This window comes from Urocitellus parryii, chromosome 5 (assembly GCF_045843805.1).
Source record: "Urocitellus parryii isolate mUroPar1 chromosome 5, mUroPar1.hap1, whole genome shotgun sequence".
Taxonomy (NCBI): domain Eukaryota; kingdom Metazoa; phylum Chordata; class Mammalia; order Rodentia; family Sciuridae; genus Urocitellus; species Urocitellus parryii.
The window spans coordinates 129,581,454-129,604,018 of NC_135535.1; the positions used below are offsets into that span (position 1 = coordinate 129,581,454).

General features: G+C 42.3%; 1 protein-coding gene across 2 annotated transcripts in view; it reads left to right on the forward strand.

Annotated features, from left to right (window-relative positions):
• Nucleotides 1-675: 675 nt before the first annotated feature.
• The window catches only part of Wdfy4 (WDFY family member 4), a 253,096-nt gene continuing 231,206 nt past the window's right edge, over nt 676-22,565 (forward strand). For both annotated transcript variants that reach the window (XM_077798738.1, XM_077798739.1), the window contains exons 1-6: nt 676-909; nt 11,085-11,199; nt 11,767-11,873; nt 14,149-14,274; nt 18,196-18,385; nt 20,721-20,910. In XM_077798738.1, coding sequence (XP_077654864.1) covers nt 676-909; nt 11,085-11,199; nt 11,767-11,873; nt 14,149-14,274; nt 18,196-18,385; nt 20,721-20,910 — 962 coding nt within the window. The remainder of the gene's footprint in view (nt 910-11,084; nt 11,200-11,766; nt 11,874-14,148; nt 14,275-18,195; nt 18,386-20,720; nt 20,911-22,565) is intronic.

Below are 22,565 nucleotides of genomic sequence, written 5' to 3' on the forward strand. Positions count from 1 at the left end.
AAATAAGTAGTGGTGATAGTTGCAAAAATTGTAAATGTACTCAATGGCATTTTATTGCACTTGAAAATGGGTAAAACGGCAAAAATTTATATTTTACCAGGATACAAAAAAGTTAATGATGTAACATACCCCAAACCACTAAATGATGCAACCTTAAATGGAAAAATTTTTGGTATATGAATGGTATCATAATTAAATGAAAAATAAAATGAAAGAAATTTTTAGTAGAGTGACATGCCTTTACAAACACTGGTAAAATATTCACAGGTGTCTTTTATTTAGTTAAGAGGCTGCAGCATGAGGTAATAACATGGGACAGATTTTGGTACTAAAGGTTTGCTTTCCACCTTAATGTCTAGTTGCCTGTGTGCCCTTGGCCCCTCTGGTTTCCTCACTTCCACACAGAAAATAAGAGCACTCTCTGCTGCTACCTGGGGTCTGTATGGTGAACCCAGTACACTGTGTTGCTCATGGAAGATTGTCAATCCCATCCAAATCTGATGAATCTCTTTTTAAAAATGTCTTCCTTATTTTAGTCAGTTTCGGATTCTTGAGGAACTATCTTCAGTAGGAACTGAGCAGAACGAATACTGTACCTTGTCCCACAACCAGTGTCATCAGGAAGTGTGATGAGGCAGGACTTTTTATTTTTGTTTGTTCTGAATTCAGATCAGCATGGAGGCTGAAGATCTCTCAAAGGCTGAAGACGGACCTGAGGACCCAGGTTTAAAAAATGAAGGCCAGTCTGCTGCTGTGCAGCCTGAGATCCCACTTGGAAGGCAGTCCCCTGGTCCCACTGACCTTTGGGATATGCTGGAAAGGAAGTTTCTGGAATACCAGCAGATGACATATGGGAGTGCAGATGAACGTCGGAAGAGTCTGCTGTGTCTTCTCCCCCTGTTCCTAAAGGTCAGAATTTCACTTTTTAAGAAAGTTTTATTTTGTTTTTAATTGGCACATAATAATTGTACATATTTATGAGTACAGTGTGCTGTTTCAGTACATGTGTACATTACGTAATGAGCAAATCAGGATATTTAGTGCATGCTTCCCCTCAGTGATTTGTTGTGTCTTTGTGGTAGGAACCTGCAAATCCTCTCTTCTAGTTACTTGGAAATATACAATAAAATATTGTTAATTATTTTATTGTATTTATTTATTGCCTCACTCTTCTGACTTTTAAAACTATAAGATGATACAGTGCTTTGGATATACTTCTGGGATGAATGAAAACCAAAATCATTGCTCTTAACATTAATGCCAGTGGCCTCTGAATGGCTGTTCAGGGGAGAGTTGTCTTAGTCTGTTTATTCTGCTGTAATAAAAAGTAGAGTGTCTTGTGAACAATATGAAAATCAGATCTCTAGTTTCTCTTCAAAATTTTGGTAGATGTGGTAACACCAACAACTGGATAGACAGAGATGACAGAAGATGGTCTTTTAGACAGAAGATGGTCTTGGTCTCTCACCTTATGCCAGTCCCCCAAATATCTTTCACCCAATCCATGGGTGAAACATACTCCCTTATGTTTTCTCATCCCATAGGCATTCAAGTTTGAGATCCTATATGTAGTGTTTCCTATTTTAAAGAACCTTGACATTGATCCATGTCTTACAATCCCCTCGTGATAATTGAGGCATCATGGCCCTTTTGTTGAACACATGGGCTTTTGAGTCAAACAAAACAGGGCTCAAGTCCTGGCTCCATCTCTTATTAGCTGAGCATACTTGAGAAAGTTACTAATTCTTGCTGAGCTTCAGTTTCTTCATCTGTAAAGTGAAATCAATTATATTCTGTTGAGAAGCTGTGAGGTGAGATAAGATGATGTCTGTCAAGTCCAAAGCACATAGAACACACTCATGCCCTGCATCACCTTGCCTCTAGCCTCCAGGGTCCTAACTGCATGTATGCATGAACATTCGAGATCCTGCCTTCATGATTTCCCAAACTGCTGGCACCATCGGCTTCTCTTTGGATCTCTGGAGCCCACCTCCAGTGAATCCTGTAGAGGCAAACATTACAGGTTTCTCATGGTTTTCTTAATATCTACATTCTTAAATTAAGTCCCACAATGTCTACCAATCTGACATTTCTATTAAGTTCTGACTAATAGAATCCTGCAAGAGTCAGAATTCTCAGGCTTCCTAATTGAGAGTTGGTGGTGGAGAGGAACGTGGGGAAGATGGGGAATGTTTCTCAGGTGTAGTTCAGATAAAAAGGGAGGTGTATCTAAAGACTGGAGAACATTCCTTGGAACATTCCTCATGCAAACTGTCTGGCTTGTAACTATTCAGTCCTGAATTTTATAACCATAAAGAAGTACTCTTCAAGGTGGTTTATGCCTTGCAAATATCAGAACCTGAAAAAGTGTACCATGTCCTGTGAAATTGGGAGGCTAATGTCAAAGCCTTTTGAATTCATTGGTTGTTATGGAAACCATGTCCTGCTTGGGATTTGAATGCATATACGAATCCTGAATGGTTTTGTTTGATGAGAAGTTGACTCTATACCTGATTCTCTTCACTTTGGGTCCAAGGAATAATAACATGGTCTGGAATAATCTTTCTATGAAGATGATGTACACTGGGATTTTGAATTGCCACTCCTGCTTGGAAAGGATTATATTCTTGGGGTATGGGATCCTTACTGTCCTTTCAGTCAGACCCAACATGGAAGAGGTGACTCATATGTAGTCAGAGCTTAGATGAAGATTGACAGCTGTGTGTGTTCTCCTTGTGGCTATCTCCTGCTTCAACCTAATGAGTCTTTAGGTTTGATATGGATCTTGTCTTGTGTAGCAGACTCTCTCAGAGGTGGTTTTATTTTATTTTATTTTTGCATCTTTTCTTCAGAGGACTTCCCTTTCTCTTTTGTTTCTTCCCATATGACTCCTTCAAACTCATAGCAGGAATATTACCTAGGTATAGTTGGTGACCGTATTGCTCACCTGGACAACAGAGCTCCTGGGTTCTGCCACCTGCTAACTGAAACTAGGATATTATTTCACCCTAGGGTCATTTCATTTTTAATACATACCAATAAACCCATTGTAAGTCAGAGACATTGTAAGCAGAAAAAGCATTGAAGCCACCAAACCTGCCCAACAGTCCAGCTTAGCATAGCATGCTGTAGAGCGTTGGTCATTTGTGATCACATGGTTGAGTGGGAGCTGCGGCTCGCAGCTGCTATCCAACTTCAGGACAGAAGACCATACTGCATGCTGCTAGCTCAGGGAGAGATCAAAAGTCAATATTCAAAGTTTGGTTTGTACTGAATATGTATTACTTTTGAACCCTCATAAAGTCAAAAGATTATAAATTGAACCATTGTAAATTAGTGACCATCTGTATACAGTCAGGGTAGTACTATAAAGTGATACTCAATAGCCAAGTGATGGAACCAGACTACATGTCCATCAACAGATGAATGGATAAAGTAAATATAAAATAAATATATATACACACACATACACACACACACAATTGAACTTTGTTCAGCCATAAAGAATAACAAAGTTATGTTATTTGCAGAAAAATGGATGAAACTGAAGAGTATCATGTTGAGGGAAATAAGCTAAATTCAGAAAGTCAAGGGTTGTATGTTCTCTCTGATATGTGGAAGCTAGAGAGAAAAAAATTATGAAAGAGACCTCATGTAAATAGAAGGGAGAGTGGCTGAGTTGAGGAAGGGGGTCAGGGAGAGGGAGGGCATGAGGGAAGGGGATGTTCTGGAGAATGAAATTGATCACATCATGTGCATGAACATATTTGTCACAATGAATCCCACTATTATGTAGAATTATAATGCATTAATTAAAATATGAAAAAGAGAATAAGAAAGAAAGAAAAAAGGAAAATGACAATTATTCCTGTATTTGTTTACATGTAACTGCATTAACTGTGTCCATTTAGAACAGAAGCCTCTCCACCTCACCTCTCCTCATGGTAGGTCAGAGAGGAGCTCTTAGCCAGGGTGAGTTGAACAGTGTCTCAATCCTGCTCTAGGGTCATATCCTCCAACTCTGCCTTTCTGTCTTCTTTTCTTTCTTTTGATATCACCAAAAGACCTGTGCTGCCCACACTGTGTACTGATGGTCACTGACTTATTATGGCTTGAATTATGATAACTAGGTAATATTTACAGAGCTCTAACTAGCAAAGCAGACGCTTGCTGAGTGTTTAAAAGTATTCACAATGACCCCGTGAGATAGTTGGTGTTTTTATCTGATTTATTAATGAGGAAAGAGAGGTTTGCAGATGTTGAGTCACTTGACCAAGTTCACTCAGTTTTTAGCAGAGTGGAACTTAACCCAAGAAGTCTGTCTCAGGTCTGCAATGTTAACCATTGGGCTCCCTTGCTCAATGCTGGGGTTTGTAGAATGGGGTATATTTAGTTTCTGTTTCCCTAGCCCATGACTCACTGGACAATGATGTTGCCTGCAAGCACCCTACTTTTCCCTTGGACACAAAAAGGAACACACGTCATGTTTGGACAGATGGCTCCAGGATATTGCAGACAGGGAAGTGGCTTTTTTTAGTTAGTGTATTATAGTAATACTTAATTTTGGGGTTTGACACATCCACAAATGCAAATAATAATTGAATTTGCTTCATTTCAGTTCCCAGTACTATCTCCTTCTCTCCTCTCCTCCTTTCCCCTGACTCCATTACTCTTCTCTGTTGGAATTCCTTCTATTAATTTATTTTTTATATTGGTGCATTAAGTTTGCAGTAGCCAAGCTATGGAACCAGAGTACATGTTCCTCAATAGACAAGTGGATAAAGAATATGTAGTATATACACACGATGGAGTTTAATTTAGCCATAAAGAAGAATTAAACTATGCTACGTCTGTGTATGAATCTATCAGGGAAGAGGTTTTATTGCATCACTTGGGAAACAGCACAGGGCCAGTAACTTCTGTAGTGTGCAGGGCAAAATTTTTGAGAAGGACTCAGTAGATTGTTCTTTTCCTGCCATGATTCTTGGCCTTTGGTTGTTTCAATACCCGTAGAATCTCATGCCAAGACAAGAAGGCATTCCTCTGGCAAGCACGGGCAGGCCCTGGCCTGTGGATGAGCAAGCTGTGGTAGAAGGGAAGGACTCCAGGTCTTCACAGTGCATAGACATATTCTGTGATACTAGATATGGGGAACGCTAGGGCCCCAGAAGTAGTTCTTGAAGATTGCTTGTAGAATATGCACTTGAGAGAAAACAAGAAAACACAGACCTTAGAGAAGACTTTAGAGAATGCCCAGCAATTAGAATAAAAGCCCTCAACATAAGGGACAGACGATCTGGGGGGCGGCGTGTTATGAATAGGCTCATACTTCTTCATGCAAGAGTAAGACCTATGCCTCTTCCTGTTGCATCTAGGTGGATTTGTGATGTTGTGGCTAATGGAATAGGATGGAAGTGACGTTTCTAGGCACAAGCCTCCAGGGGCTTTTCCTTCCTGTCACTTGGAATACTCACTAGAACCTGGCTATTATGTGAGGAAGTCCAAGTATCCCAGAGGAAAGTCCTCTGTGGAGAGGAGCTAAGGCCCCTGACCTAGGCAGGTGAGATGGTACATACCTGTAATCTCAGCTATTCAGGAGACTGAGACAGGAGCAACTTAAATTTAAGGCCATTCTGGGCAACTTAGAGAGAACTTATCTTTTTTTTTTATTGTTTTAGGATCAAACTCTGTTATACAAACGCTGTATGTTTTTGGTATGGATTTAGTGTAGTGATTTTCATTATGGTAAAATGCATCATCATAGCACACATGAACAGTAGGCAGTTCAGTAGGGTTAAGTTTATCACAATGTTGTGAAGTAGTTTTCCATGACTTTCTCATCCTGCAAAATTATAACCTACAACTTTGTATGTGTGTGTGTAGGGTGGTGGCTACTGGGAATTGAGCCCAGTGTGCTCTGCCACTGAACTATATCCACAGACTTTTTAAATTTTCATTTTGAGACAGATCTCTTTAAGTTGCTGAGGCTGGCTCAAACTTGGGATTCTCCTGCCTCAGCCTCCAGAGTTGCCGGGATACCAGGAATGCACCACTGTACTCAGTTCTATACCTTTTGAATAACAGCTCCCCATCCCTTAGCAACCACAATTCTGTTTTCTGCCTTTATGAATTTGACTACTGATTAGTTTCCATAAGTGGAATTATATACTTTGTGTGTCTGGTTTATTTCACTTTGTATAATGTCTTCAAGGTTTGTCTATGTAGCATGTGTAAAAATTTCCTTCTTTTTAAGGCTGAATACTATTCTATTGAATGTGTTTACCACATTTTATTTATTTATTTATTTATTTATTAGTTCTAATCAGTTATACATGACAGTAGAAAGCTTTTCAATTCATTGTACACAAATGGAACAGACATTTTTCCCTTCTCTGGTTGTGCACGAAGTAGAGTCACACCATTTGTACAATCATATATGTATCCAGGGTAATAATGTTCATCTCATTCCACTGTCTTTCCTACCCCTTTGCCCCTTCCACCCTCCCCTTTGCCCCATTCAAAGTTCTTCCAATCATCCTGTGCCTCCCGCCCCCTACATGGATTAGCATCCATTTATCAGAGAAAACATTTGGCCCCTGTTTTTTGAGATTTGTTTATTTTATTTAGCATGATATGGGAGATCCCATCTTTAAAAACTATGAAAAGGACTAGGTATGTAGTTCAATGAGAGAGATCAAACTCCAGCACTGAAAGAAAGAAAGAAAAAGGAAGACCAGTAGTACTTTTCAAAGGTGGTGTCCAGAGAGGACAGAAAGGGTCAATACCCTTTCTTGTTCACTCCCAATTCTACTCCACCTTGCAACAGGGCCTCAAACACAGCTTATTCTCACTTTGGAAAAATATTATTTGCTGTTTTAGCAAAGCTTTGATACACACTCTTTTTCTTTTTCTTTTCCTTTTTTAAATTTATAATGGAGATTGTTCACTATGTCACATTAGCAGGAAAGCCTTGCATAAAATCATAGAAATAGTTGAAGTTCTCTTAAAGATAAATGATAATAACATTGTGATCAGGCTGAAAAACCAAGCAGGTTCTCTTATCATTCAAAAGCTGTTTTTTCCCCTATCTCCTCAAGAGCTTTTATTATTCTTTGTTTTCATTTGGAGTCTAAAGCATTGTTTTCTTTCTCTTTCTTCCATGAGAAGGGATAATCATAAGGCATGATCATACAGCTTAGATAATGTTAGTAAATAAAAGTTTTAAAAAAATATTGAGCAATATTCTCCCAGCATGCAAATCCCAGTTTGGGGAAAAAAATTAGGGTCTTTTGGAAGCTGCCTTAACTCTTTGGGGTCTCCATGGTACCATTTGGTAAATGATTGGCTCTGGGCATCAAACAGCACCCTGGTGACCTGAAAGAGTTAAAGCAGTCTCCAGAAGTACCCATTGTGGTCCCAGGAAGGAGCCTGAGCCTTGGGAGATCTGGCTCACAGTACAATTACTGTTCAACTCACAGTGGCCCAATTTGCTTTATTGTAGAGTGCCTCCTGGAGTCCCATTGCTCCAGAGACAATATAGATGCTTCTGAGTCAACTGCTTGCAAATTGGTCTTTGAAGGGTTTGCAAGTGCAGGGAGGAGGCACAGGAATTTGTTAGAAAGACATCATAATAGAGTTTGTGGTCCTGGAGAAGGAAATCATCTTACCTCAGAAGTTCCAAGCCCAAAAGACTGACTTTTACTTTTCAGTGATTAACATGTCTGAGTGACCACTGGTTTTTAGGGGTTAGTAACAGTTCACACATGTGCGTATGCTACTTAGGCATGTTCTACATGTATGAAGTAATTCACTTCTTGATGCTGAGCCTTTGTTCCTAATCTACAGCTCAGCCTGCAAGGTGGGCATAATAATAGTATAAACCTCAGTGCTTTGGTGTGAGGATTAGTAAAAATAATGCGTATAAGTGCTTGGCCCAGTGTTTGGCACAAGACAAACACACCATACATTTGGCCATTGTTATGGTGTATTGTGGGTTTTGTAATTGTTTTCTTTATTTATTAAACATTTGTTGGAAGTCAATTATGTCCAACAGTGTTTAACAATAACAAAGCATTCTTGTTTTAGCAAAGTTCCAAAGAGCTGCTTTTCTTTTTCATTTATAAAGGGAAGGGTCAACCATGTTCATTCATAGGGTAAAAAACAAAAGAAAAAATTTAGACCCATACAAAATTTCACTCAAAACATAACACATGAATACTTGCCACCTAGTTTATAAGAAATTAAACATTCCAGATAAACTAAAGCCCCTGTGTACACATTCTTAAGCCCATTATTGGAGAGATAACCCCCTATCTTGGATTTGGGATATATATCATTCCCAGCACAGATTCATATTTCTATTAGATGCTATCATTGGATATCCATAAGTAATATACAGTACAATCTTAAAGGTTTTTGTAGATTCATACTGTCATGTAATTTTACCATTTGCTTTTTTCACTTGACATCTTTGGAGTTTATCCATGTTGATACATTTGGCTGTATATTTTTGGTACTATTTAGTATTCTTTTATATTAATATATCACAAATTGTCTATGGTCCTCATGATGCATATTAAAACTTTCCCCAGTTTTTCTTAATTGCAAATGTGGTCACACAGCTATTTCTTGTCCAGCTCATATACCAGCATTTCTCTAGGTAATATAGCTAGCTGTGTGCCCCTTAAAATTTATTCATTTGGGCTAAAAACATATCCAAAAGGGGTTTCCCAAGTTATACTTCTTCAGTAGAGTGTGGGGCCCTCATGTCCTCCTGTATTTGGTATTGTCAGACTTTTCACTTTTACCCACTTGAAAAGTACAAAATATTTCAAGGAGGTTTAAGTTGCATTTTTCTGATCATTCATAATTTACTATTTATTTTATCTTTTATAAAAATTAGGCTCTTTTTTTTCTTATCAATTTACAGGAGTCTAGATTTCAATCTTTGTCAGTTAGATGCATTGCAAATCTATGCCTTGTATCTTTACATTATTTATGTATGGTCTTTTAAGGGAGACAAGATTTTTAAAGGCTTTTTAATACAAACTTAATGTCACTTAATGTCACAACAAGAAAAACATTATTTCCCTTTGGGACATTGATATTCTCCTTACCTTTTCTAGACAGATGAGCTCAGCTTAGAAAATACCCAGTGAGGTTTCTGAGCAGGAATTAGTTGACTATATGGGAGGTGAGTGGGGACGAGGGGATAACAGCCCATGGAAATTGCATTTCATGGAGGCAGCTGGTTCCAAGAATGTGTGCAGCAGCCTTCCCTCCTGGTAGGAACTAGAGATTGGGAATCACCTGGAAGTCAGGTCCTATATGGCCTCAAGGCCGTCCTCCCTGACTGAGAAAGCCTCCTCATCCCGGACTAGCATGCTCAGCCAGTGACAACGTGATTGAACAAGGAGAAATGGTATCTGCACAAAGACTCTGATGAAAAGCAGACAAAGGGGCAGGGTCACTATAGAAATTGGGAAGGAATTCTGTAAAGGGTCTGCTATTCCAACCAGAATTTTAAAAGTTGTGACTTTCATTAATAGTATCCTAACAAAAAAGGGAAAGAGTCAACCAGATGAGATAGAAATAGAGAAGGACAGATAAGAAACAAATAAATAAAAAAGAAGAGATTAACAACAACAATTTGGGACTGAGGACCAAATTCCTAAACGTGGAACTAAAGCCAGAAGATTAAAGAATAGAAAGAAAAATTTGATTTCCTAAGAATTTCTGTACAACGAAACCAAATAACACCAAATTAAAAAATGACAAACTTGAAATAATTGCAGTAGTATTATAGACCAAAAGTTAACATTTATTATTGATATATATATCTTTTTAAATAAATATGAAATTAGTGAAAACCCTAAAGGAATAATAGGCTAAGAATAAAAGCAGGCAATTCAAGAAGCAGGAGAAGCATTTGTTCATTCTAGATCAAGATTGCAACTGAGATTTTGATGAGATTTTTCATTAAAGATGAAAAAGCATGAGAATGCACAACATGGATATGGGTATAGAAACCCAGTTCTCTCTCTTGGAGCCAGTGGAATCTAATATGGTAACCATTGTCTGGAGAATGAGTTTGTAATATGTACTAAAGCAAAAAAAAAAAAAAGTACACTCTTTAATTTATAATCCCACTTGTAGAATCAGTCTAAAGGAAATAACTGAATGATTTATACTTAGATATCTGTGTAAGATTCAAAAATTATATGCTGTGATTTGGACATGGTTTGAGTGTATCCCTCAAGGGTTCACATGCTGGAAGCTTGGCCCAGTGTGGTGACATCAAGATGATGGAACCTGTAGGAGATGAGACCCACGGAAAGTAATTAGGCCATGGGGACATCACTCTCGCAGGGATTAATGCTGATCTCCCAGAGCGAGTTCTTACCAGAGCACATCATTTAAAGCAAGGAACCTTATATTCTTGTCCCCTTCTAAATGTGGTTGTTTCTCTGCTTCTCTACCATGTTGTGACAGAGTTAAGGGGCCCTCATCAGAGGTCAAACCAATGGGGCCACCTGATCTTGGACTTTCAGCTTCCAAAATCATGGACTGAATAAACCTCTTTTCTATATGAAGTCCTCAGCTTTAGGTATTTGTTATAGCAACAGAAAAGGGACTAAGACACAGGATAAGAGAATCAGTGAGACTTAGTAATTGACTGGATGAGGGAGGAGGTAGAGGGAGACCTGGTGAATCATTATTGGGATTTCCACTGGGACAACTGGGCACTTGGCTGGGCCATTTCTTTATAGAAGGCACATCAGGTTTTGGGGGATGGTGATGGATTGGGGTCTATGTGCTGGACATTTCAAAAGTATGCATTCAAGGAAGGTGTCCAGAGGCAATGGGATGTGAGGGTCTGGAGCTCAGTAGGAAGCTAAAGAATTTGGAGCATGGTGTGGGATCCTGGCTAAAGCTGTGAGGGTGGTGGTTGGGTAGCCCTTTGGAGGCACCTGGGAAAGGGAGTGGAGTCATTGGCTTGTACTGATCAGAAGGAGGCCAGGTGGTTCTCATGCCTTGCTTGGAGTGCTGATAGCTCTGACTGAATCCTATTTGTTGCACGTCAGGCCTGGGAACACTCTGTGGGCATAATCTGCTTTCCCAGTCTCCAAAGGCTAGCAGAAGATGTTTCTGACCAGCTTGCCCAAGAAATACAGAAGGCCCTTGCTGGGAAACCTGCAGGTAAGAGAACACTATGGAGAGCTAAGCTGCCTTGAAGAACCTGCCCAGGGCCTCTCTAAGCCCCTTTGCTTTGTTCTGGAGAAAAGCAGTGTTTGCCAAAGGGCATGATGCTTATTCTGCCCCTGAGTGCCCTAGAGAGAGACAGAGGGAAAAGCAGGGAAGAGAGAAGAGGATGTTGGCAGGAGGGAATTCCAGGCAGAAGGATTTGGGCACCAATTTCACAGATTCTTGTAATGTAAGGCACTATGGGATGTAGGACCTGGGGTTGAGCACCTGGATTTTGGGGAATCCAATAACCAAGGAGCTTGTTCCTACTCACTGGCAACAGGGAGCCATTGATGGTTGTTAAGCAGGCAGGGTGGTGTGATCAATGGTGTCCTTCTAGGAAAATAATCTGGCAGACTATACATGTTTGGTATAGATTCAGGTGGCTTTGGGGGGAGTGTGGGCAGGAGGCTAGAGTCTTCTGCAGGAGTTCAGGCACATCTCATGGGGAGGAGGCCCTGGATGGAGGGAAGGTGGTCAGGCTGTCTGCTACAATGCTCAGCTGGTGACACTTTCTTCCAGAACAAGCACGAGTGGTGGCGGGGCAGTTGCTGCGGTGCAAGGGGGACGTGGATCGGGATGGCTACCTGCTCTTGAAGTCGGTGTATGTGCTCACAGGAACAGACTCGGTAAGTTCCAGGCTCTTGGGCAGGAGGAAGTCAGGCACAGGGTATTGGCACATCCCCACAGTGGCTTCCTTTTTTGCAAAACGGACTGTTTCTCCTGTCTTCCCTTCTTTTTACCAAACATGGACTTTGGGGTCTGAAATTCGGGTTTGAATGTTTCCTTTTCAGTTGATAAAATGTGTGTAGCCATGGACAAATGACTTTAACTTGCTGCTACTTGGTTTTGTTTCTAATTTTAGAAGTGGGAATAATCATGCATTTCTTCTACGGTTAGTGTGGTTAATGACTGATCTTTATTGACTGTAATCCTACATGACTATTACTTGATGAAGGCTGGGTGTGTCCCATGCACACTACCAATTAATCCTCTCAAGGAGCTTGAGTCAGATTATGGAGATACTAGGTAGCTGTGAGAAAAAGGCTTGAGTCAGATTATGGAGATACTAGGGTAGCTGTGAGAAAAAGGCTTACCTGTGTGTACCTTCAATCTACCTGACCCCAGAGTCCCTGCTCTGAGCCATGATTCTTGATTGCTTCCTGATAAACCCAGCCAGAACATGATACACCTGTAGGCACCTGGGCTGTGTGTGCCCTAACCTAACTTGGCTCGTGTGTTCCCACTGTGGGATTCGGATCCTGGAACTTCTTCCCTGAGTGGATCTTGGCTGTGCTCATGTCTTCCCTCTGTGGGATTCGGACTCATGTCTTCCCTGAGTGACTTGTGGATGGCTATTGAGCTCTTTAGTGAAAACTGTCCCTGGTAGCTATGACCATTATCAGAAATGGTCAGAGGGCCTGCATGGGCCTGTAGTGGGAGTGGATGTCCTGTGCTGGGAAAATTATGGAATGAGATGGGGTGGCTGCTGCCCTCAATGCAAGGGGGACACAGTCACTGGGTAGCATTTGGATCTAAATATACAGGTGACAACCCTGTGTGCAGTCACTGGGATGGGGGCTAGAGCCTGATCTCTGAGGCTAACTAGAGGGGAGGACTTTGTCTGTTCCTCAGTATAAATTTTTTTGGGGGGTGGGTACTGGGGATTGAACCCAGGGACACTCAACCACTGAGCCACATCCCCAACCCTATTTTGTATTTTGTTTAGAGACAGGGTCTCACTGAGTTGCTTAGTACCTTGCCTTTGCCAAGGCTGGCTTTGAACTCACGATCCTCTGCCTCAGTCTCCAGAGCTGCTGGGATTTTAGGCATGCACCGTCATGCCTGGCTAGTATAAACTTCTCGTATCACCTTCAGGTACAGTGGTCTGAAATCCAGAGAAGGGTTTTTTTTATTTTGCCCCTGGGGAAGGCCTCTGTAGACGAGTGGTGATAGAGTCAACGGGCTAGCTGTCCACCATGAGCAGTTGGTCCAGAGCAGTTGGTCCAAAGCAGTAAGAGAAGTATGAACTGGCTGTCAGCCTGTGCAGCCTGGAGAGACCAGAGACAGCCACCCCAGGGGGCAGAGCCAACCAAGTGTCACAAAGAGATAAGGGAAGACATTACTTGGCACTGGAAACTTTGAAGGGGGAGATTAGGCTCAGCAGCCTGCATCAGATTCCAGATTCTGGCTAGACTGTGTACCTTTTCTTTCTCTTTCTGTAACTCACCCACTGTATTGGTCAAGTTAGTCCACTAAATGGGACATTTGCAGACAGCATCCTATAGGTTGCCCCACGTGTCACATGTGCTTACACATACTCCCTGAGGGGAGCTGCAGGCAGAGCCCAAGGAAGAAAGGCCCCAGGAAACTCCATCAGATTGGTTTCCATCTTGGCTAATCTCCTGTCTTCCTGGCTTCTATGCGGCTGCCTGGGCTGCTTCCTGGTGCTGTGGTTGTCTGGTTGTCAGTCATCTATTGTGCTACTTTAGGTCTTGGTGGAGTCTGGGATCTGGGTGAGGGATGGGAAGGCCTGCTCAGGTCCTTACTGCTGGTGTGTGTGCACTTGCTATCAACTTCCCCTCCTTCCTGACCAGAAGGCTACTGCCCACAACCAGCAGTTATGTGTGGCTAGAAAGCCATTGTTTCTAATTCTAAGTCCCTCCCCCGACCCCATCTCTTTCCTCCCTTCCTCCACATCTTGTAAAAGGGCTAACATTTATTGAACACATAGTAAATGCTATATAAACTTCACCTTCACAGCTACTTAGGTGGGCCCATGATTTCACATTTGAGAACACGGCATCCAGAGAGAAGTGACTTTCCCATGGACCCCACAGATACAGCAGGCCTGAAACAGGTCTGAGCTGTGGATCTGGGGTCACACGTGGTCTTCTCTTGCAGGAGACGCTGGGCAGAGTGGCCGAGTCTGGGCTTCCAGCCCTCCTCCTCCAGTGCCTGTACCTATTCTTCATCTTTCCTCTGGAAAAGGATGAGAATGATGTTCAAGGTCAGAGGATGTTTGTGCAGGTGAGTGACAGCAGGGACCAAACATGCCTAGGTCATGACCTCACTTTTGGAATCAGACTCTGAGATGCTTCTGGGAAATACTTTTGTCAGTCTCAGCCTTAGTTCCCAAGCTCCTCTGTCATCCCAAAGGCCCAGATCATCCCTCTTCCCCTTTGCTCTGCAATGCCTGTGTAGCTGAAAAAATGGTTTTCTCTTTTACTGTCCCTTATAGCATCCCTGTATCAACATCCCCCTCCCCTGTGTTCTCCCAGAAATGTGGGCTCCTCCCCTTTCTCTGATCACTTCCCTTCTCTCCCCAGTTGCTCCTCTGGTCTGCATTCTGGGGTTCTGAATGAGGGTGCTCCCTGGAACCTGCAGCCTGTTTGATCTAGCACCTTTCTCTCTGATAACTAGCATGCTCAGTCCAACTCACACATCAGCAGCCAACATTTTCTAAGTATAGTCATAGGCCACCTGACAATGGAGACACATTCTAAGAAATAAGTGGTTAGGGAATTTCATAATTGTGCCAACATTGTGGAGTGCACTTACATAAGCCTAGATGGCATAGGTTAGGCACTCCGTGTGACATCTTAATGCAATCAAGAAATGTGGTAAACATGAGATGCATGAGGCTATCAGTGTAACCAGGAAGAAAGTTTTACTTTTTTTTTAAGTAAGTAGGAGTACACTCTCAAATAATGATAAAAAGTGTATTATGGTAAGTGCATATACTAGTAACAGTTGTTTATCATCACGATCAAGGGTTTTGTATTGTATAAATTTCTATGTGCCATAATTTTATATAATTGGCAAGTGTAGTGTGTGTGTTTATACCAGCATCATCATAAACATATGAGTAATACCTTGTGGCTAGGATGTTATTATGATGTCACTAGGCAACAGGAATTTTTCAGTTCTATCAGTCTCATGGGACCAATGTTGTACATTGTGTCCACTGTTGACTGAAATGTTCTAATGCCATGCGTGACTATATTAACCATCTACCTGCCTGTCCATGAGTCTCACAGGGGTCACCTCCATAGCCTTCTCTGCCATCCTAGGATGTGTGTAGAGTTGCCATCCTGAGTCTATAAAGACTAAGGAACTATGAGTAATTGTTGATTCTGGGTCACAGAGGTTGTGGATGGGGCTAGGGTTGGCGTTTGGGGGTCTGGCTTGAGTTCCCTCAGTTACACCTCTAACTATTCTGTGATGTCACTTCCTTCCCTCCTCTCAGAAGATGTCTCAGGCCACTGAGCATCCAGTGGTTTCTTCTTGTCATTTCCTGTCTTTCCCATGCTTCTTCACTTCTTCTCTCCATCCCCTGCTCCCTTCCTGACAGGTTCTGCTTTCTCAGCTTCTGAGATGCTGAGTTCTTCAGAAGCTCTTTCTGTGCTTCTGTCTGAGCAGGGGGATGGTGGGGAGGAATATGTGTCTTGGTGTGTTCAGTGCCTGGGGCAGCAGCTCACACAAAGCAGGTTCTTATGACTTTTCAGTAGATTTCCAATGTGTGTTCATATGCTTTGGACCATTCTCAAAGTTTAATAATCTTTACTGGAGAGCATTGCATGTGTTCTGGCAGATTCTACTGATGCTGGTTATCCTTAACCTGTATTTGTTGAAAGTTAGGCCTCATTTGCCTAAGTATGAATCCTATTCTGAGTGATGGCCAGGATGCTGCACTGGGCTCTTTAGCAAATCTACTGCATGACTTTTGCATGCTCTGCAGGGAACTAGTGTGACTTCAAGGTCCTTTAGATGAATGCAAACCACAGGTGACAGACTATGCATACATTCCTCAAGACTTTTCATTTCTTCACTTACTGAAATGTTCAGCGTGCCTTCTGGGTACAGCTCTATTCCAGACCTATGGTTTTTGTGGCAAACACGTAATATTTACTCCCATGGGTGATAGAAAAGTGGGGAAGTCAAATGGGGTGGGGAAAACAACCCATTTTTGCTGCAGTCCGTCTGCAGCAAAATAACCAGGGGGTGATGAATAACTTGTGTACCTTGATACAGCAGGAATGGGAGCTGTTTATTGTAGGACAACAGAGCTATTTATACATTTTGCACAGCTTATCTTAATTAGCATAAACTAGATACATCAGTCAACCAATAGGGAATCTCCACACTTAATGGCTCACTTTTGTTACTTCTCAAACCACTCCCTCTGACATTTTGCCAGGCACCATCCAGACTTGTTTACGAACTCTAACATTTCTCTGGCAAAATACCAGGTGTTATTTTTGACTTATTTACAGACCTTAACACATTTTTGTAAGTGCTATGAAGGGAATGTCAAGAGTTGTGTGGGGAATGATGGCATAGGACTGATTTTAGTGGAGAATGCATCAATGGAGACTCTTCTGAGGACATGCCATTTAACTAGAGAGCTGACTGATCCTTGACAGGAGTCAGGATGTAGCCTTGCCCATTTGGGGTGGAGGAAAGCCAGGAGAAGAGAGGTAAGAGGAACAGAGAAATGGTCATCCAGGCCCAAGGTGAGAACAAGGTGAGAACTTTGGTCACTTGCCTAGTATTAGGCTCTGTAGCCCAGCCCCATGGCTGCTCTATCACGGAGCTGGCAGGGGCTATCACATTCATCCTACTGGAAGAGGCTTGCAATATTTCCCAAGCTGGAAGGAGGTCCCATCAGACCATTGAGAACTCAAGGGAGAGCTGCATTTGATAGTGAGAGAGGAGACAGGCCTGGTTCATGCAGGACTCTGAGAGCCAAACTAAGGTTTGAATTTTATCCCAAATGAACAGGAAGATATGGGAAGTCCCTCTGCTAGTCATTTGGAGACTAGATTAGCAGGGAAAAGGGGCTTAATTTAGAGTAAAAGGATAACTAGCTTTCGTGATCTTTCAGAGTAGAGTGTCAACCAGGAATTCTGGAACACCTCTCTTTTTAAATGGTACCAGGCCCTGTTAACTCTATCCCTTAATAGTTGATGTCATTTTTCTGTGTTTCCATATAAAAAGACCCTGAAGTTAATCACTTCTCTGTTACAGGAGTTTCCCCTTATGTGGTTTCAGTTACTTATAGTCAACTTTGGTCTGAAAATATAAGGAAAAACTCCATAAACAAACAATTCATGTTTTAAGTAACTTTTATTACAGTACATGCCTACAATTTGTTCTACTTCATTATTAGTTATTATTATTTATTTTTTACTGTACCTAATTTATAAATTAAACTTTACTATAAGCCTATATGCATAGGAAAAAGTGTAGTACTGTGGTTCCTTGGTATCCTTAGGGGGTTGGTTCTAGAACTCTCCATGGATTCCAAAGTCTGTAGGTGCTTGGGTATCTTATAGAAAATGGCATAGCATTTTCACATAACCTGAGCACACTTTCTCTATGCCTGCAATCATCTCAAAATTACTTATAATACCTAACAATGCAAATATTATATAAGTACATATTATGCTATATTTTTAGGGAATAACAACAAGAAAAAAATTGAACATTTGCATTTCAGATGCAATATTTTTCACAAATATTTTCTATCCTTATTTGGTTGAATCCATGGATAGGAACCCACAGATACAGAGGGCCAGCTGTATATGTAAGGTTTAATACTATACAGGGTTTAAGGTGTCTGGGTGATATCTTAGAATGCATCACCCATGGATAAAACGCCTACTATATCCTGATTTGGAAAACATAGCAATCACTTGTGTAGGGATTTAACATTCAGACTTGAGCCACAGCCATGCCCCCTTCCCTAGCTGGCTGTGTTGACCAGGATGGTCAACAACAGAGATTGACCATACATACAATCTAGTCCTTTCTGCTGAATATGCCCATCAATGCTCCACAGAAGCAGGGAGCAAATCAGTCATAGAAGGGAGTCTTTCTAACAAGAACTTTCTTCACTTTTCCTTTTCTTTTTTCCCCTTCCTTCCTTCCTTCCTTCATTTTTTTCAGATGTTACTCAACATTTGCAGTGAGTCTCAGGGTCTGGAAGGATTTCTTTCAGGATGTGAACTTCAGTCTCTACTGATTGCCACCACCTGTCTTCGGGAACACAGCTGCTACTTCTGGAAAGAGCCCACCTTCTGTGTGCTGAAGGCAATCTCCAGGGCTCAAAGCCCCAGTATCATCCAATACCTCCAGGGTAGGTCCCAGGAGACTTTCTTTGAACTCTTGGAGTAAAGACTTAGGGCCCACTTTCTACAGAGAGGCCCTGAGATGTTCCTCTGATATCAGAATAAATTTCAGGACCAAAGAAGAGGTGAATGGACAGATATGCCTTGTGGATGGTACAATAATACTTGGCACCATTTGTGAAAGTGATTGTATTATTCATCTTGATGCTCCATTAGGGGAGGGAGGAAAGGGGATTTCATTCACCATGCTCATACTATCAAACAAACACGGTAATGGGATCATTTGTATACTATCTCATTTGTTTATTTGAGATGAATTTTGGAGATTAAGAAAGTGAAGATTAAAAGTGATAGAAGACCTTGTGAAGATCTACTTTTAAACTTAGAGATGTCTGATGATAGCACCTCAGTTTCTGGTTTGGGGAGCACATGTTGGGGTGAAGGTCATAGACTCTGGAACCAGCTAGTCAGGGTGTATAGACTCTAGCTCTTCTGAATGACCTCAGGCATTCAACCCCTTGGGTGCCTCAGTTCTCTCATCTATAAAATGGGTATAATAACACATAATCTCCTTGGGTTCTTGTGATTCTTCAGTGAGTTGACACACAGAAAATGTTTAGACAGTGCTTGGTGTGTGTGTGTGTGTGTGTGTGTGTGTGTGTCTGTGTGTATAAAATGGATGCTGCATTGGTCTCAGCATCCCATCATCATTGCTTGCTTTTGATCAAAGGCAAGATGTTGCAGAAGCTAAATCTAGTATAAATCCTAAGGGCCTCCCCTTAGCATTATCTAACATCCAAGGACCTAGACAATGCTAAGAAGCAAGGAGACCACTGTGACTCCTAGCATGTCAGGGCAAGGTACAGGCCTCATCTCAGCGGCTGGTCCCTCATAGGGCAGAGAGGGAACCTCCATAGGCTAGTTCCAAGGAGGACATTTTGAGGAAGGTTCACCTTAGCTCACCTCCCACCCACCAAGCAACATTTTCTCAGTTCCAGCAGCTGAGCACAGCAGCCACGCTGGGAACATGACAGCCCTTCCTTTGGGCTGACCTGCAGGTATGGACTCTGTGGAAGCTCGTTAGGGTCTCAAGCTGCTAACGAGAGTTTTATACTTCACTTACATATTCACAAACCCCTGTTCTATGATTTGTTTTCTTTCTGGGGTCTCCTACAATAGGTGGCATTAGATGGTGAGAACCAGGAAAGTCCAACAAGCCTATGTTCTGACTGTAACAGAGTTCCTACAGGACATGTCATCCTAGTTTGGAGATTCAAAGCTCTCTGTGAAACCAGAGCCCAGTGTTAACAGTGGAGGGCTAAGCTGTATCTCAATAACTCAGTCTCTCTTAGTCCTCCTCAACAGCTAGAATCTAAGTAGCTGAGAAGAGGTTGTGGGCCTTGGGGATCTTGGGTGGGGGTTGTCTCTGCCTATGTTGTCCTCTGCTGCCCAAGACAACAACCACTCAAGAAGATTTCACCTAAGTGGGGAGCCTGCCACCCAGAGCGCTAAGACCAGAACCTCTTTAAGGGAAGGGTTGGCTTCTGTGGGCTTAGGGGCCAGGAGGTCGTCAGGAGGGGAAGGCTGGTCTGGCAATTCCCTGACACAGCAGCAACTCTTGGCGCTTTTCTGCCCAATGTGCAGACTTCAGGTGCTTCTGAGTCCTCACTGCTCAGAGACCAAGCATGCATTATCTCATGTTCCACTGGTGTGGCTTTCCAGCACTCAGAAGAGTTTCCATTCAGTGAGACATCCCTGAAAACAGGGATCCATTCCGATGCAAGTCTGAAGGCCTCTCTTTCTGACTCATGCCCGGTCCCTCATGTGGTCAGCCATCTTCCTTCTCCCCTGTGGCCCTCCCGACGCTGTTCTAATCCCATGGCTTCTTCACCACCTGAAACACACATCCTTTCCCTCTCTGCCTCTTCATGTATTCACCGATCCTTCCCTCACTTTTAATCAATAATTCCTGCTCAGCTCTCCATACTCGGCTCCCAACACTGTTTCCTTCAGGTCTTCCAGGACGCTCGGGTCTTGTGTCTTGCATCTTGTTCCTCAGGGACCTGGACTTTCCTGTATGCTGGGAAAGAGGAACAGGGGGCTAAAATTCTTCCCTCCTTTTCTGTGTCACCTGCTTGGCCTGCAGGATTTGGCTTTCATGATGGCCCTTCCCATGGGGGAAGCTTCTCTTTGAACCAAGAGTCTGTAGGACATGTTCTGGATTCAATCTCACTCACATCTGACATCCAGTTTAAAGTGGAGGAGGGTGGCAGGGATAGGGAGAGACTATAGCAGCCAAGCTCTTGCTTCTGGGCTCAGCAGTGCTGTGCTTCCCTTCTACAGCTGCTGACTGTGTCCGGCTCTCAGTTCAGAACCTCTCCAGGCTGGCAGACACTCTCCCACCTCCCGAGGTGAGCGAAGCTGTGAACCTCATCTTGGGCTTTGTGAAGGACTCCTACCCCATCTCCTCAGCTCTGCTCCTGGAGTTTGAAAACGGGGAGGGTTACCCTCTGTTACTCAAGGTATTATTACGGTAAGTGCCTATGCCTGGTGGTGGGGAGAAATGGGAACATCCCTGCCATGGTCCTTAGAATCATCTGGGATGCTAGTGTGGAAGCCAGTTATTGAAGCCCCTCAGCATATCTTCTGAAGTGTAAAACTCCCTGGAGCATGACCAGAGAGACCCCTCACAGCAAAATAACCCAACATGCAGACTGAGGTGGTGACCACTTCCTTCAAAATCCATGGGCAACAGGGTAAATTTTTCAAGTCTGCTTGGTGTCATGCTATTGGCCTGGTTCTCACCTGTCAGAGCCCACATGTCTATGTTGGGGGCTTTCTGGGGGCTGTTGTCGGCTTCCCTACCGGTGTTCTTGGATGGCTGGACATGTGTAGGAGTTGACACCTTGCAGGGGCAGCTCTTGACCAATGATTGACAGGAGCTGATAGGTAAATGCTCAGCAAAAGTGCCCTTGGGTGGGAAAGCTTTGCACTCTGTGAGTTCCCCAGAAGGACTGACTGCAGTTGCCCAGCGAGGTTCTGGCTCATAATGCTCTCACACTGGCTTCTTGTGCTCCCCTGCCTTGTGTGGCTTCTCCCCTACTGTGTTTTTCTGGGGTGTAGTCCCAAATGAAGTACTTCTTTCCCAGATCCTTAAGCTTTGGGAAAACCAAATAAAAACATTGTGCAGCTGGGTCTGGGATAGTGTCTTCCACTCTGACTTGCTATATCATCTTCAGGTTGTGCCTAGAGATTAGAAAGAGCAAGCAATGGAAATCAAGGAAATTCTTTGATGGTTCAAGCTTTTATTTTTTCATAAATTTATTTGTTCTTTTTAGTTATACATAGTTCATTTTGATATAATTATACAAACATGGACTATATTTTATTCTAATTAGAGTTCTATTCTTATTGATGTATATGGTGGTGGGATTTACTGTGTTGTTTTCATATTTGTACATGGCAAAACTATGTCAGATTCCTTCTACTGTTTTCCCTTTGCTTATCTTGCCCCCTCCTCTCCATTCCCCATTGCCTAATCTACTGCACTTCTATTGTCCTCCCACTCTGATTATTTGTTTCTTGTGGGTTAGCTTCCACCTATCAGAGAAAACATTCAACCTTTGGCTTTTTGGGACTGGCTTACTTCACTTAGCACGATAGTCTCCAGATCCATCCATTTGCTGGTAAGCATCATAAAATCATTCTTCTTTATGGCTACGTAATACTCTATTGTGTATATATACCACATTTTCTTTATCCACTCATCTATTGAAGGGCACCTAGGTTAGTTCCATAGCTTAGCTATTGTGAATTGAGGTGCTATAAACATTGATGTGGCTACATCACTATATTGTGCTAATTTTTAGTCCTTTGGGTATAAGCTGAGGAGTGGAATACCAGGGTCAAATTGTGTTCCCATTCCAAGTTTTCTGAGGAATCTCAATATTGCTTTCCATAGTGATTGCACCAATTTGCAGTCCCACTAGCGATATATGAGTGTACCCTTTTCCCAACATCCTCGACAACATTTATTGTTAATTGTATTCTTGATAATTGCCATTCTGACTGAAGTGAAATGGATTCTCATTATATTCTCAGTTTTAATTTGCATTTCTCTATTTTGCTAGAGATGTTAAACATTTTTTCATGTATTTGTTGACTATATTTCTTATTCTGTAAAGTGTC